The sequence below is a fragment of the Haematobia irritans genome, chromosome 2 (genome assembly GCF_050003625.1).
Source record: "Haematobia irritans isolate KBUSLIRL chromosome 2, ASM5000362v1, whole genome shotgun sequence".
Lineage (NCBI taxonomy): Eukaryota > Metazoa > Arthropoda > Insecta > Diptera > Muscidae > Haematobia > Haematobia irritans.
Genome location: NC_134398.1, coordinates 207,232,677 through 207,247,639, shown reverse-complemented (window position 1 = coordinate 207,247,639; position 14,963 = coordinate 207,232,677). Strand labels below are relative to the sequence as shown.

Here is a 14,963-nt window from a genome sequence, read left to right as displayed (position 1 = left end):
TGATAGATCAGAAGGTTGTTAAACCGCACACAAGATATGCTAGTATTCTCAAGACGCCTGATATCTGCTATAACGGGTCGCTGCGATTTTGCAAAAACTATTGGCGCGAAGTATAATGACTATTGTATGAGCTGTCACGATGCGGAGGAAAACGAATCAATTAAACACCTCTTGTGTGAATGTCCTGCATTTTGTGTAAGGCGTAAGCAAATTTTAGGGGCATATAGCTTGAGATTACTGGCGGACCTGGAAACGTTAATTTAAGTATTAGTCAGCAAAATCGCGTTATTATTAAAAAAGAAAATATGTATATATTTTTTCATAATGATATTTTATAACTATAAATAAACTTTATTATTTTAATAATAATAATCATTTTAATTTTTCAGATATATCCTAAAATCCCATGGCTTATGGAAAATTGACAATTACAAAACTGTGCTTTTCCAAAGTGAGGGTGCTGAGGATCGTCAAAGTCTGTAAGTATTTTCATCTTCATCTAGTAACATATTCTTCAGTAATTAATATATATAAAATTTAAAGTGTAGGTATGTGTGTTTTTTATTCAATTCTTTTATGCAGAAGTTTTCAAGAAGAATTCAATTAATATAATTTATTTTCAAAAAGATTATATAAGGCAAGCTATAAGAACTATCCATTTAAAAAGGATTCAAAGAAATTCCAAATTTTCAAACTCAAATCAAGATTCATACAATTTTAAAGCCAATGACAAAAATAAAGCCTCAAAAAGGTATTCGCGATAATTTTTGAAATGTTTTTTTTTCATTTATTTTACATATGAATATAATCAAGACATATTCCTAAATTTGTTTGTTTCAGGAATGCTTCTAATGCTGATGGCGATGCTAATTCTATTAGTGAACGTCCCCGTTCAGTGGCTTCGGAATATGGATCTGGCAGCCGTGAAAGCATATCAGCGGCAAATGTTTTGGTTCGGAGAGTTGAAAGTTTCCAACGGCATAAATATCTTTGCGGTCTTTCGAAATTCTTCCATAATTTAATGCATAAAGCCCGTTTACCAACTGATGTCTATGCCTTGATGTTCTTGTGTGATTTCATAAACTTTTTTGTTTTACTCTTTGGATTTACCTCATTCAGTGTAAGTTGAAAATATTATTTATTTGAATAACACGTATGAATAAATTATTTTTAAATCAATTTACTTGAGTAATGATTACTGTCGTCTTTTTCATATTTCAGTCTAAGCTTTCGGATGGTGGTGTTAAAACCTATTTGGCGGAAAATAAAGTTCCTGTTCCCTTCCTCATCATGTTGCTAGTACAATTCATATTAATTGTCATTGATCGTGCTTTGTATTTGCGTAAGGCTTTAGTATTCAAAATAGCCTTCCATTTTATTTCGGTAGTGGGCATTCATATATGGATGTTCTTTGTGGTACCAGCTGTCACCGAAAGAAGTTTCTATGTGCTGACACCTCCCATTATATTCTATATTATTAAATGTTTCTATTTACTCTTGTCAAGTTATCAAATTAAATGTGGTTATCCCACAAGAATTTTGGGTAATTTCCTGACCAAGAGTTTCTCCATGATAAATATGATTTCATTCAAAATGTAAGTTTGTTTAAGGTTCATAAATCTTTGTATATTAATTTTGTTTATTCATAGCTACATGGTCATCCCCTTCCTGTATGAATTGCGTACCATACTTGATTGGTTGTGTACTGATACCACAATGACATTATTTGATTGGCTGAAAATGGAAGATATATTCGCCAATATATATTCCATTAAATGTTTACGTCAAATGGAAACTGATTTCCCAGCTGTACGAGCTCAAAAGAAAGCTGCATTCATGAAACTCCTTATGGGTGGTGCTGTTATTCTTTTTATTGTATTCCTTATCTGGGGTCCGCTAACATTGTTTGCCCTTTTCAATGCTGTTGGTCAATCGAATGTCCCCACTGAGGTGAAGGTTTCTTTGAGGATAGGCTCATATGAGCCCATCTATGTTACTAGCACTCGTGAAAGTACCTATGTCTTCAATGATGAAATGTTTTCACAAATGAAAAATGCCTATATTAAGGAAAGAGAAGCTTTGTCATTTTTATTGAATTATGATGCCTCGGATATAGCAGCTATTAAATTAAGTGGCAATTCTCCAACAATGTGGAATATAGCTCCTCCAGATAAGCTGCGCTTATTAGATGAATTGAATAGCAGTAAGTATAATTTACAATTAGTTAGTGATATTTAAATTTCAATTGACATTGATGGTACTTAGCATAAGAAAAAACATAAAATTACGCGTCCGAAATTTCGATGGTAGCCGTTAACGAGAATGTATGTTATTACATCCAGCGCTGAGCATAAGTTCCTATTGATGCATCATATAGAACAGAACCATTTTTTTGGGAAAGGAAAATTGCATTTTCTTGCATTAATTTAATGCCCTCGAAGACGCATCGAAAACGATTCCATTTTTCGTAGTTAGAATGCTTTCGTAGTTCACACAAAAAAATTTTTTTTGATTCAATCACGAAATTAATTGATCCAATTATTATACCCTAAACCACATAGTTGTCAGGGTATAATAACTTTGATCTGCCAAAAAAGTGCCTACTAGAAATATTGATTTTACACCCCATAAAATATATACCGATCGACTCAGAATCACCTACTGAGTCGATCTAGTGCTTGGTGTCTGTCTGTCCATGTATGTGTTGTTCGCAGGATTCCGGTCGCAATTATTAACCGATTTTGATGAAATTTGGTATGTGGCGTTTTTTTTTTTTTTTGTACAGACAAGAACGCTATTGAATTTGGAAAAAGTCGGATCAAATTTAGATATAGCTCCCATATATATGTATCGCCCGATTTCGATAAATGGGGTCAGATGGCACTCATTTCCTAACAGATCAACGTTGTTAACTACATATAAGACAATTGGCCGGTCAGTGGTAAACTATGCAGCGTCAGTGTGGACACCTCAAACGAGCGATACGCAGAAATATTGATTTTAATGTTATGGTGTTCATGTGCCGTCACTTTTTACCTTTTAACAATGATATCGAAAATATGAAAAAAGACTAAATAAAGATTGACTTATGGTACTCCACATAGATGTAATTTGTCCCCCTTTTTTGTTATTTCTTCGTTGCCAGATTTTAATAAAATTCATCCCAGAAAAAGTTGGAAATTACCAACGAAACGTCGGATAAAAATATGAAGTAAAGTCTTTTTATTTGCATATTTAGAGACCTTAAAAGCCCGATTTAGAATTAATCTAAAAGAATCGAAAAATAATAAACAATCAAGGTCGTATAAAAACCAATAATTTAAAAAATTAATTGGTACTATTAATTTTTGTGATTGAGTTTTGTTTAAATTAAAAACTTTGTTGAATCAATTAAACTTTTAATTGAATATTTGTTTAAACTCAATTAAAGACCTTAATTGGAAAAATTTTCTTGGCATTGTTTTTTTCTGTGTAGGCAACATTATGGGTGTATATTTTTAGCCTAAATAAATAAATTTATATCCCATCTTCCACAGATGCCACCCTAACAGTTCGTTTAGCCTATGAATTAACACGAACACCACCATCGAAGGGTCAATCTGGTGTTATTGGATCGGAGATAACATACCTAATGAATAATACATATAAATATAGAGATGCTCTAAAGAATATGATAACTGGATCTATAATGCCAGATACAACAACAGCGCCACCCGTCACTGATGATTCTTCACAAACAAATGTCACATTGAGCGGCAATGCAACAACACCAACAACGAAAAATGAATCGAGTATACCAATTATACCGAATTTGGTGCCAAAGTTTATAAAGGTTCTAAACTCTGCCGATCCCATATATGTATCAGCTCTTTTGGTTGATTCGAAGAATAGTAAGTGATCTGGAAATGGAAACAAAAAATGGTTAAAATTTTAATTTTGTTTTTTTTTTCAGATTTCCGGGATTTAGCTATAAAAGTCCACACAAATAATTACAGTTTCCAATGGTGGGAGATAGCAGATCATTGTAATGATGATGAGGCCACACAAATATTGAAAAAGTTACCATTATATGATTGTGATTCGGGTATTGTATTTTATACATTCAATGATAAAAAGTTCCCATCCACCTGGACATTTATAACTGCCGGAGGGTAAGGAAACACACACAAATTGCAATTTTTAATAAATTTAATTTCTAACTAGGGATCAAGAATCTTTAATGATTTTTTTTTTGTTATATCTAAGCCATTTTATTTTAGTTAATAAATATCTATGTATCTTTACAGTATCATCGGTATCTATACCACATTCGTTTTAGTGGTCTCTAGATTTTTGAAGGGCTTCTTAGGTGGTCAGACACGTAAAATTATGTATGAAGATTTGCCCAATGTTGATAGAGTATTACAATTGTGCCTTGATATTTACTTGGTAAGTTCAAATATTTGAAATATAAATAGAATTTGACGCATTATTAATCCATTTTTATATTTTCCTTCTTCTATCTTTCCCAAACCCACAAAAAAAAAACAGGTAAGAGAAGCTTTAGAATTTATGCTTGAAGAAGATTTGTTTGCCAAACTACTCTTCCTGTATCGATCACCCGAAACAATGGTCAAATGGACAAGACCACGCGAAGAAATTGCCGATGATGAAACAGATACAGATTCTGTACGTAGTAGAGCTAGTGGGAGAAGAGAGCATCCCCAGCAACAGCAGCAAGCGGCGCAGCAAAACCCATAATTACAAATGACTGTATCTTAAATTAAGAAAGAAAAAGAACAAAGAGTAATTTAAATTAATATTTTTTATAACAGATACCCATTTTACCAGTTTTTTTTAATTTGTTACAATAAATCCTTGATAAAGAAAACAACAGAAAAAAGCATATAATACTGCCGATTAATTAACATTTTTTTATTATATGTTAAATTAATTTCATAGTTTTAATTTTTTGTGTTTATTTGTATGCTTATTATGTGTGTAACTCTTTATTTATTACTTTTTCTTAAGCTAAAAATTTATAAAAAAAAACATTGTATTTTTGTTTGTAAAATATTTATTCTTATTTTGTCAATCAACATCAAACAAATGCCATTTTTCATTTATGTATATGCGCATACAAAAAACCAAACAAAATAATTATAGTTTTTTTACAAACATATAATAAAAGCAAAATCGAAATATGAATCATACGAAAAATTAGAAAACAAAACAATATATAAAGAAAATGCATAATTATATGAATGTAATAAAATTGTGAACTCATATTCAGGGATTTTTAAGCATTTTTTTGATACAAGAAAAAGAAAAATATAATAAAAAAAAAAAAAAATAAAAATAAACTTTGAATAGAAAACATTTAAATATATTTAATACAAATGTTAGATAAATGAAATATTACAACATCTTGTCTAGCTATGTCTTCAAAATACTGACTCAACACTGTAATATCTAAAAATAGATCTAAAGATCTGGATTCTGCTATTTGATAATTTCTATATAACTTTTTTTTTTTTTTGTAAAAATTGAATATTATATAGAAATTATCAAATAGCAGAATCCAGATCTTTAGAGGATGGTTCTTTGTTAATTTTACTTGCCTTGTTAAAAGCCCTTCATACACCCATCTTGGACATAATTCAACTTTCACCAAGACTTTTGCAAGTGAATTGATTTCACGAAAATTCCGGTGAAAGTGGACTGTAGGACACGAAAATCGTGGAATTGATTCACCTTCACCTGGAAGTGGATTTGGGAACATGGGCATTTAATTTGGTAGTACTTCTTCGGTTTTGCCTCAAAATAGGCCTCAGTTTCGGCGATCACCTTTTCATTGCAGCCAAATTTTTCCCTGCGAGCATCCTTTTGAGATCTGAGAACAAGAAAAAGTCGCTGGGGCCAGATGTGGAGAATACGGTATGTGGGGAGCAATTCGAAGCCCAATTCATGAATTTTTTCCGTCGTTCTCAATGACTTGTGGCACGGTACATTGTCTTCTTTTCTTCTTCATATGAGGCCGTTTTGCCGCGATTTCGACCTTCAAACGCTCCAATAACGCCATATAATAGTCACTGTTGATGGTTTTTCCCTTCTCAAGATAATCGATAAAAATTATTCCATGCGCATCCCAAAAAACAGAGGCCATTACTTTGCCAGCGGACTTTTGAGTCTTTCCACACTTCGGAGACGGTTCACCGGTCGCTGTCCACTCAGCCGACTGTCGATTGGACTCAGGAATGTAGTGATGGAGCCATGTTTCATCCATTGTCACATATCGACGGAAAATCTCGGGTGTATTAGGAGTTAACAGCTGCAAACACAGCTCAGAATCATTAACACGTTTTTGTTTTTGGTCAAATGTGAGCTCGCGCCACACCCATTTTGCACAGAGCTTTCGCATATCCAAATATTGATGAATGATATGGCCAACACGTTCCTTTGATATCTTTAAGGCCTCTGCTATCTCGATCAACTTCATTTTACGGTCATTCAAAATCATTTTGTGGATTTTTTTGATGTTTTCGTCGGTAACCACCTCTTTCGGGCGTCCACTGCGTTCACCGTCCTCCGTGCTCATTTCACCACGCTTGAATTTTGCATACCAATCAATTATTGTTGATTTGCCTGGGGCAGAGTCCGGAAACTCATTATCAAGCCAAGTTTTTGCTTCCACCGTATTATTTCCCTTCAGAAAACAGTATTTTATCAAAACACGAAATTCCTTTTTTTCCATTTTTTTTCACAATAACAAAAGTTGCTTCACAAAAGACGCTCTATCTCACAAACTAATTGACTTACAGACGTCAAATTTTGACACGAATCATTTGAAGGTTGGTAATAATATGCATTTAATACTAGCGACGCCATCTATGTGTCAGACCGGGGACTTATCAGTCAACCTGTTATATATAGAATTTAGTCATACATAATCACCAACCCTTCGATTTAAGTATTAAACCGCTATGAAGACCTAAGTTCACTGCTAATAGTTCTTTTTAACCTAAGTGACTAAGTTACTTGATGATTCTTGTTTTCTGTTTCTGCCGAAGCCATTGGCAGAGGAATAGTAATTGAGCTCATTCTACAGGCGCGGGTTGGTTGGGGTTTAGGCAGATGAAACACCAGTAGGCTCTTGTTTCCTTTACAGAAGTTTTGTGTCCTCAATATCATCCAAACAGACCATAAATAATGTCCTTGACCGAGAGGACCTTGGAGTACATTATTTACACAGAAAAAATATCACCAAAATTTTTCCAATTAAAAAGATGTTTGAAGTTGAAAAGTTTTTCAATTAAATTAATTTATACAATTAACTTTTTGATCGAGATAGAAACATTGAGTTAATTAAATCAATGATTGAAAATTTTAAAATTTATTAATTAAAAAATTATTTGGTAAAAACAAAATTGATGGACAATTTTTTAATTTTTAATTAAAAATCTATTTTAAACAATCAATTGTTGATCAAACTAAAAACACTAACGGCCATTTTCATGTAGCTCCGTTAGGCTTTAACTCCCTGTTAACAGAAAATATATTGCAGATATCTTCTTTCCGGTTAACTTTAACTGAAAATTTGTCAGCAGTTAAGTTCGTAACTGACACATGGAATATATAGGCAAGATCATAGACATGTCCATATTGTGGTTTAAAAGTTCGTTAGCTAACGTGGCACTAACGTAGCTTCATGAAAATGGGGGTAAGTCAATTAAGAAAGTGATTGAAAATAGTTACCTTTTTTTAATAAAAAAAAATAATTTAGTTTTGCAATCAACATCAATTATATTTTTAATTGAATCAAATAAAAAAATAATTAATTTATTAATCAAGAATTTTGTATCCCCAATTAAAACTTTGATTGATAATGATAGTATTCGTGATTGTAGACGTTTCAATTAAAAAATTAATTGGATTAATTAATTTCGTGGTTGAATCGGATTTTTTTTTTTGTAGGACTTTCCCCTTGTATACCACGTTTAGAGAGTATAAAGGAGCTATCGATGACCACGCCTATTGTATTCGGAGATTTCCTACACCCATAGAAATTTGTTAGTAGGGACAGCAGAAAAGTCTGCTAAAACAGCAGAAAGTCTGCTGAAAAAGGGACAGCAGTCACTGTTTGCTGAAATAGCAAACATTTCCTGCTATTTTTGAAGCTCGATTACACTAAAACATGTTTTATTTTGGCTAAAACAAATAAAAATGTCATCTTAGGAGCTATCCTAACATAATAAAAACAATATTTTATGAATATCTATAGTATTTGACCAAAAATCTGAACATTTATCGAATTGAGGCATAACAGCAAACAAAATGTTTGCTGATCGTATTTAGGAGCTTGTAAGTATATTACAGTGCAAAAATATACCAAAAACTACTTTTTGTTCTTGGTTCTGCTTTGGGGAAAAATTTATAACCTAAAAATTTTATAAATTGTTGTTCATTAGGCCCTAAATATAACAGCAGACATCGACTGCTGTTTTTAGCAGACTTTTTTCTATGAGTGTAGGAACAGTACTACCATCGGCAATTATTTTATCTCTTTAATTGAAAATAAAAAAGTGTAAGTCCTTTATGAGAAGAATTTTGAAACATAATGGCATAACCTGACCCATTTTTGTTGGCAAAAAATTTTGGTAAGCTGGTAATTATGTGAAAAATCTCCAGCAAAAATTTGCATCTTTTTTGCTTCTCAAATGTCAAATTTGATCTCTCTCCCTCTCTCTGGATCTTTTTTACTGACTTTTTGAAGTAAACGAACGACTTCCAGTAAAAATTTGTGATATTTATCAAAAATTATGAGGTTCTTAAACCTTTATACTACGTTGGGGTCATTTGATGACCCATATCGTATTTTTCAACATCGCATTGGTAACATATGCTGAATTCATGCTGAGTAGTAAGAACTTTTAATTATAATCCAAAAGTAAGAAATTCGGTGATGAAAAATACGACATAATACCCAACGTAGTATAAGGGTTAACGGAGCTTATTATTCGTCTGTTTTATCTATAGCTTTGCACTAAATTGTCAGTAACTGTCTTTTAGTTTATTCGCTTCTCTGTTGGTGTATTGGGAAGGTGTAACATTTCCATCGTTAGTCTCTTTCGAATAAAACTCAAAACAAAAACACAATTTCGTCTGGGATATGGGCTGTACAGTGTGGTTTTTGCATAGGTCTCTGTAAACGTTGTTTTAGATCTGATTTATAGCCTGATAAACGAGTTTTTCATTCATTATTTGTAGTTCCTATGTTATGTAGACCTTGTCACATCCGTTGTTTTCGTTCCCGTTGCATTTTATTATTGGTGGCGGATTCGTACTCTCCATCCAATTCCGCCAGATGATAAGATTTGTTGTACAACTGATCTTAACACATTAATTTCTCATAAATAATCTCTTTTGAAGAAATTACGAATCAGTGACCCCATTCCGGTTATCTGGCCTTTCTGCAATAACAATGAAGTACCCTTGTTCTAATGATAGCTACCAACAGATCATTCAGAATTATTTTTTATATAATCAAGAATATCTGGTTATACAGTAGATATGCTTATTGAAATTGGACGCCCTCTTATAAAAAATGTATTGAATTTCCGCTTTTCATATTCAGGAATTATTGGTTTATTCCTCATCCGAAATAGTGCAAAACAGGAATTATGAAGACATAGTTAATAGATATTGAAATAAAGAAAAATAAAACGTATTATGTTCTAAATAACCAAGTCGTATTTTGTTTGTAATTTTCTATGTCTTTTTTTACAAGTATCCTTTTAATTATTTTTTTCTTATAAGGCGACATAAATCGCAAATATGTACACATACTCGTATATGACTACAATACTAATTGTTCTTAGATTGGAGATAATTTGATATCTCTACTAAACGATCTATCTATCTATCCATCTGTTGAATGTAACAATAATTTACAAATAAAATAGTTTTTTTTTTATACTAAATTTCTTGTTCGCTTCCATGGATCGTTTCACAAAAAAAAAACAAAAACTGTTGACAAACATCAAAAAAAAACTTTTTTGTACACATTAAAATTTACATTACTTTGGCTTATGCAAAATTCCATTAATGAAATGTCCAAAAGTAAGATTTTAATCGAAGTCTAAGTTATTAGAAAAATTCTCATCAAGTGAACATAGCTAATATGTTATTTAAAACAGCTGACTTGGATTTTAACTGAAACTGTTCAGCCATGTCGTTATGAGATATTTGGCAGTATATGGTCTTTTTTAAGTTGGAAAACAAAAAGTCCAAGGATTTAATTTTAAACGGTGTTTAGTTTTTGTTGGAACATTATAATCTCAGCCTTATTGGCTTATTGGCCTTATCTCTAACATATACACGATTTTAGGATCTAAAAATTTTTTCACAAAAAAAAAATCGCCAGAATGCACTCTACTGCACAGAAAAATTTTTCCCAATTAAAATTTTAATTGAGTTTAAAAAAATTAATAGTATCAATTAATTTTTTAATTGGATCTATTAATTTTTTAATTGATACTATCATACTGTGACATTTCAATTAAAAAAATAATTGGATTAATTAATTTCGTGATTGAATCATATTGTTTTTTGTGTGTTTGGATTTTTTTGAGTATTGCACAGCACAAAAAAAAAATCGTTCCTCCGAAACGATCAAAATGTTTTCTTTTTTTATCAAATAAGTTTGGTACAGTAGTCTTTTTATAGTACCCGTTGCCATGCTTGTCTCCTACGAACTTTGTTTAGCTGGTCTAGGAAAGAAATGAATTTTTGGCGTTTGAGTGTGTGCACCAGATAGGGTCACGAAAAAAAGTTGATGCGGTCACCCCCCAGTTTTGTAGCATATTCGAAGACAATTTCAGAACACCAAAACTTTTTTTCCGTGCACCCTACGACCCCCCGAAATACAATTTATTGTGCTGTGCCATCATTTGAGGTCCGATCGAAAAGAAACGCATATCGTTGTTCGTGGTTTATCAGGGGCTATATTTCGTGCATTTGTCATTTTTGACTCCGACGTAAAATTTGATTTTTAATTTTTTTATTTCGCTTCGTATACCCCTATTATGCCCATTTCTGATAAACATTATAAAGATCTTAACAAAATATGAAACTTTTGCTTTTGAAGTATTTACTTATATTCATTAACAAAAAAGTTACAGAGATTTTAAAAAGTCAATAGGTCACCCTACACACCACCAAATAGTTTTGGCTGTCATTATCTCGAACGGAGCTAATATAAGGCCCACGTAATATAAGACAACACCTGCACTATCACAGATCAACGACCACTTTTATGCATGAAGTTATTTTCGGTGCAAGTTAATTTAAACCGAAAATTTTGTACCAGCTAATTTCCTAGCTGGCGTGTGGGTATATTGATGAACTTCACACATATCCGTTGTATGGTGTAAAAGTTGGTTAATTAACCTATCTCAGGAAATACGGGGATTCTCGTGAGTCACGATATTTTTCGTCAGTCTCGACATTTCTTATCGTGAGTGTGCGTGAGTGCAACTTTTCTTTTCATGAGTGTGTGTGGGCGTTAGTCCACCAAAAAATATCGTGCGTGAGTCTGAGTGAGTAAGATTTTTCCGTCGTGAGTGTGCGTGAGTAAAATATTACTCACGTCTACACCTCTACTCTAACGGAGTCACGAATTAGTGTGTCAAGACCTTCTATGCATTATGGGCCTCTCATATTGCTCTTTTACACAAAAAAATCTGATTCAATCACGAAATTAATTGATCCAATTAATTTTTTAATTGAAATGTCTTCAATCACAGAAATGATAGTATCAATTAAAAAATTAATTGAAGGTCAATTAAAAAATTAATTGAATTAATTGATACTATTAATTTTTGTGATTGATTTTTGTTTCAATTAAAAAATTTGTTGAATCAATTAAATTTTTAATTGAATATTTTTTTAAAATTAATTAAGACTTTAATTGAAAAAAATACATGAGATTTTTTCCTGTGTATTTGAACGACTTCTTGGAGATTGCGTATAAATCATATGGTAACGTTCATATGTCTCCTAGTCAGGATTGCCATTTTGGTCCGATCGGACCAAAATTGGTTCAAAAAATTATTAAATTTTAAATTTGGTCCGATGGTCGGACCAAATGGAATTTGGTTGATTTTGGTCCATTTTCGTTAAATCGGTAGTTTTTAAAATTTTTGACAAGCAATTTTCTGTAGGCAAAAATTTCTATAGAAATAAAATTTTAACAACATTTTTTATAGAAATAAAATGTTGTCAGAATTTTGTACAGAAATATGCAAAAATGTTGTAAAAATTTTATACAGAAATAAAATTTTGCGATAACTTTCTATAGAAATAAAAGTTTGAGAAAATTTTCGATAGAAATGGAATTTTTACAAAATTTCCTAAAGAAATGAAATTTTGACAAAATTTTCTATAGAAATAAAATGTTGGCAAAATTTTCTATAGAAATAGAATTTTGACAAAAATTCCTAAAAAATGAAATTTTGACAATTTTTTTTTTAGAAATAAAATTTTGACAAAATTTTCAATAGAAATAAAATTTGGACAAAATTTTAAAAAAATTTTCTACAAAATTAAATGTGGACAAAATTTTCTATAGAAATAAAATTTTGACAAAAATTTTCTATTGAAATAAAATTTGGACAAAATTTTCTATAGAAATAAAATTTTGGCAACATTTTCTATAGAAATAAAATATTGACAAAATTTTCGATAGAAATGAAATTTTGGCTAAATTTTCTATAGAAATGGAATTTTCATAAAATTTCCTAAAGAAATTAAATTTTGACAAAATTTTCTATAGAAATGAAATGTTGACTAAATTTTCTGTAGAAAAAAAAATTAGACAAATTTTCTATAAAAATAAAATTTTCTATAAAAATAAAAAAATATTCGATATATTTTTCGACTATGACATGTATATGTCGTCTGCCGGACAAAATTTTCTATAGAAGTAAAATTTGGACAAAATTTTCAATAGAAATAAAATTTTGACAAAATTTCCTATAAAAATAAAATATTGACAAAATTTTCTATAGAAATAAAATTTTGACAAAATTTTCTATAGAAATAAAATTTTGACAAAATTTTCTATAGAAATAAAATTTTGTCAAAATTTTCTATAGCAATAACATTTTGACAAGATTTTATATAGAAATAAAATTTTGACAACATTTTCTATAGAAATAAAATTTTGACAAAATTTTCTATAGAAATAAAAGTTTGAGAAAATTTTCGATAGAAATAAAATTTTGGCTAAATTTTCTATAGAAATGGAATTTTTACAAAATTTCCTATAGAAATGAAGTTTTGACAAAATTTTCTATAAAAATAAAATGTTGACTAAATTTTCTATAGAAAAAAGTTTAGGCGAAATTTTCTATAGAAACAAAATTTTGATAAAATTTTCTATAAAAATAAAATGTGCAAAAAATTTCCTATAGAAACAAAATTTTTACAAAATTTCCTATAGAATTATTTCTATAGGAAAAATTTGGACAAAATTTTCTATAGAAATAAAATTTGGACAAAATTTTATATAGATATAAAATTTTGACAATATTTTCTATGGAAATAAAATTTTGACAAAATTTTCTATAGAAATAAATAGAAATAAAAAATTTGAATAGAAATAAAATTTTGACAAAATTTTCTATCGAAATAAAATTTTGACTTTTAGATTACATTAATTTAATTTGGAAGAATGGTACACTGGTACGAATTTTGGTCCAATTATGGAAAAATATTGGTCCAAAATAAAAATACATTGTGTCAACGCTGCTTCTAGTGATTTTAGTTGTTTCAAATCAGCGTTGCCATATGATTTTACAAAATCCCCAAAAAGACGTTCAAATAAAAATACAGTGTGAACGGCGCATTAGTGGCTTCTTCTTTTTCTGATCGTGAGTACACAGAAAAAAAATTTACAAACATTTTTTCAATTAAAATCGTAATTGAGTTTTTAAAAATATTCAATTAAAAATTTAATTGATTCAACAATTTGTTTAATTGAAATAAAAATCAATCACACAAATTAATAGAATCAATTAATTTTTAATTTGACTGCCAATTATTTTTTTTAATTGACTGGCAATTAATTGATTGATTTTTAATTGATACTATCATTTCTGTGATTGAAGACATTTCAATTAAAAATTTAATTGGATCAATTAATTTCGTGATTGAATCAGAAATTTTTTTGTTTGTATTCATGAATAAAAATTTCTCTCTAGTGAGTGTAGGTCTTTAAAAGTGTTTCATGTGTGAATAAAGTATTAGTCACGTGTACACCACGGAATCTTCATGTAATTTGTAGATAATTATGTCAATATTTTTAAAAATATAAAAACTATTAGATTTTTCAAATGTATTCTCTTCAAGCTGATATACTTACACTTTGATTAAAATCTTCCGCTCTTTATTTCCCCGCAATATACCACTTTTTTACTAAATCAGGTTATTTCATTTCCATGTCCATTTTAATTTACAATTAAATTAATATAAAGCCAAATATTTATTAAAATGCCTTAAATGTTGTAATTTATTAAATAAATTTAAAAAAAATGAAACAAAACAAAAAGGGAGACACAATAATATACATAGAGTCCATAAACAAAACAAAATCTAAGAAAATAAATAAAAGCTTACACATATATATATATTTTTTTAAGTAAGCTTTACTAAATAAAAAATGAATGTAAAAAATCAAAAATTGTAACGACTTGTGAATAGAGCTAAAATATTTACAATTTATTTAAAGTGAAATGGTTTGCAATATTACCATATTATTATATAATATCATGATACAAATACACAAGGTATTGGGAATGTGCAAAAAACAGCGTCCAAGTGCATGGAACTGTCAGTTAAATTTTACCCCATAAAGGCAAAAAACAAAAATTATTAGTAGAATTTCTAAATATTTATAATAAGGGATAAGCGGAAAAAAAATTCAC

The 14,963-nt window shown here is 30.0% G+C and overlaps 1 protein-coding gene across 6 annotated transcripts in view; it reads left to right on the top strand.

Annotated features, from left to right (window-relative positions):
• The window catches only part of Piezo (piezo type mechanosensitive ion channel component), a 219,012-nt gene extending 214,197 nt beyond the window's left edge, over nt 1-4,815 (top strand). For all 6 annotated transcript variants that reach the window (XM_075297326.1, XM_075297330.1, XM_075297327.1 and 3 more), the window contains 8 exons: nt 390-479; nt 841-1,120; nt 1,222-1,595; nt 1,650-2,203; nt 3,537-3,890; nt 3,953-4,151; nt 4,287-4,428; nt 4,531-4,815. In XM_075297326.1, the coding sequence (XP_075153441.1) occupies nt 390-479; nt 841-1,120; nt 1,222-1,595; nt 1,650-2,203; nt 3,537-3,890; nt 3,953-4,151; nt 4,287-4,428; nt 4,531-4,740 (2,203 nt within the window). In that variant the 3' untranslated portion in view covers nt 4,741-4,815. The remainder of the gene's footprint in view (nt 1-389; nt 480-840; nt 1,121-1,221; nt 1,596-1,649; nt 2,204-3,536; nt 3,891-3,952; nt 4,152-4,286; nt 4,429-4,530) is intronic.
• The last annotated feature ends 10,148 nt before the right edge of the window (nt 4,816-14,963 follow it).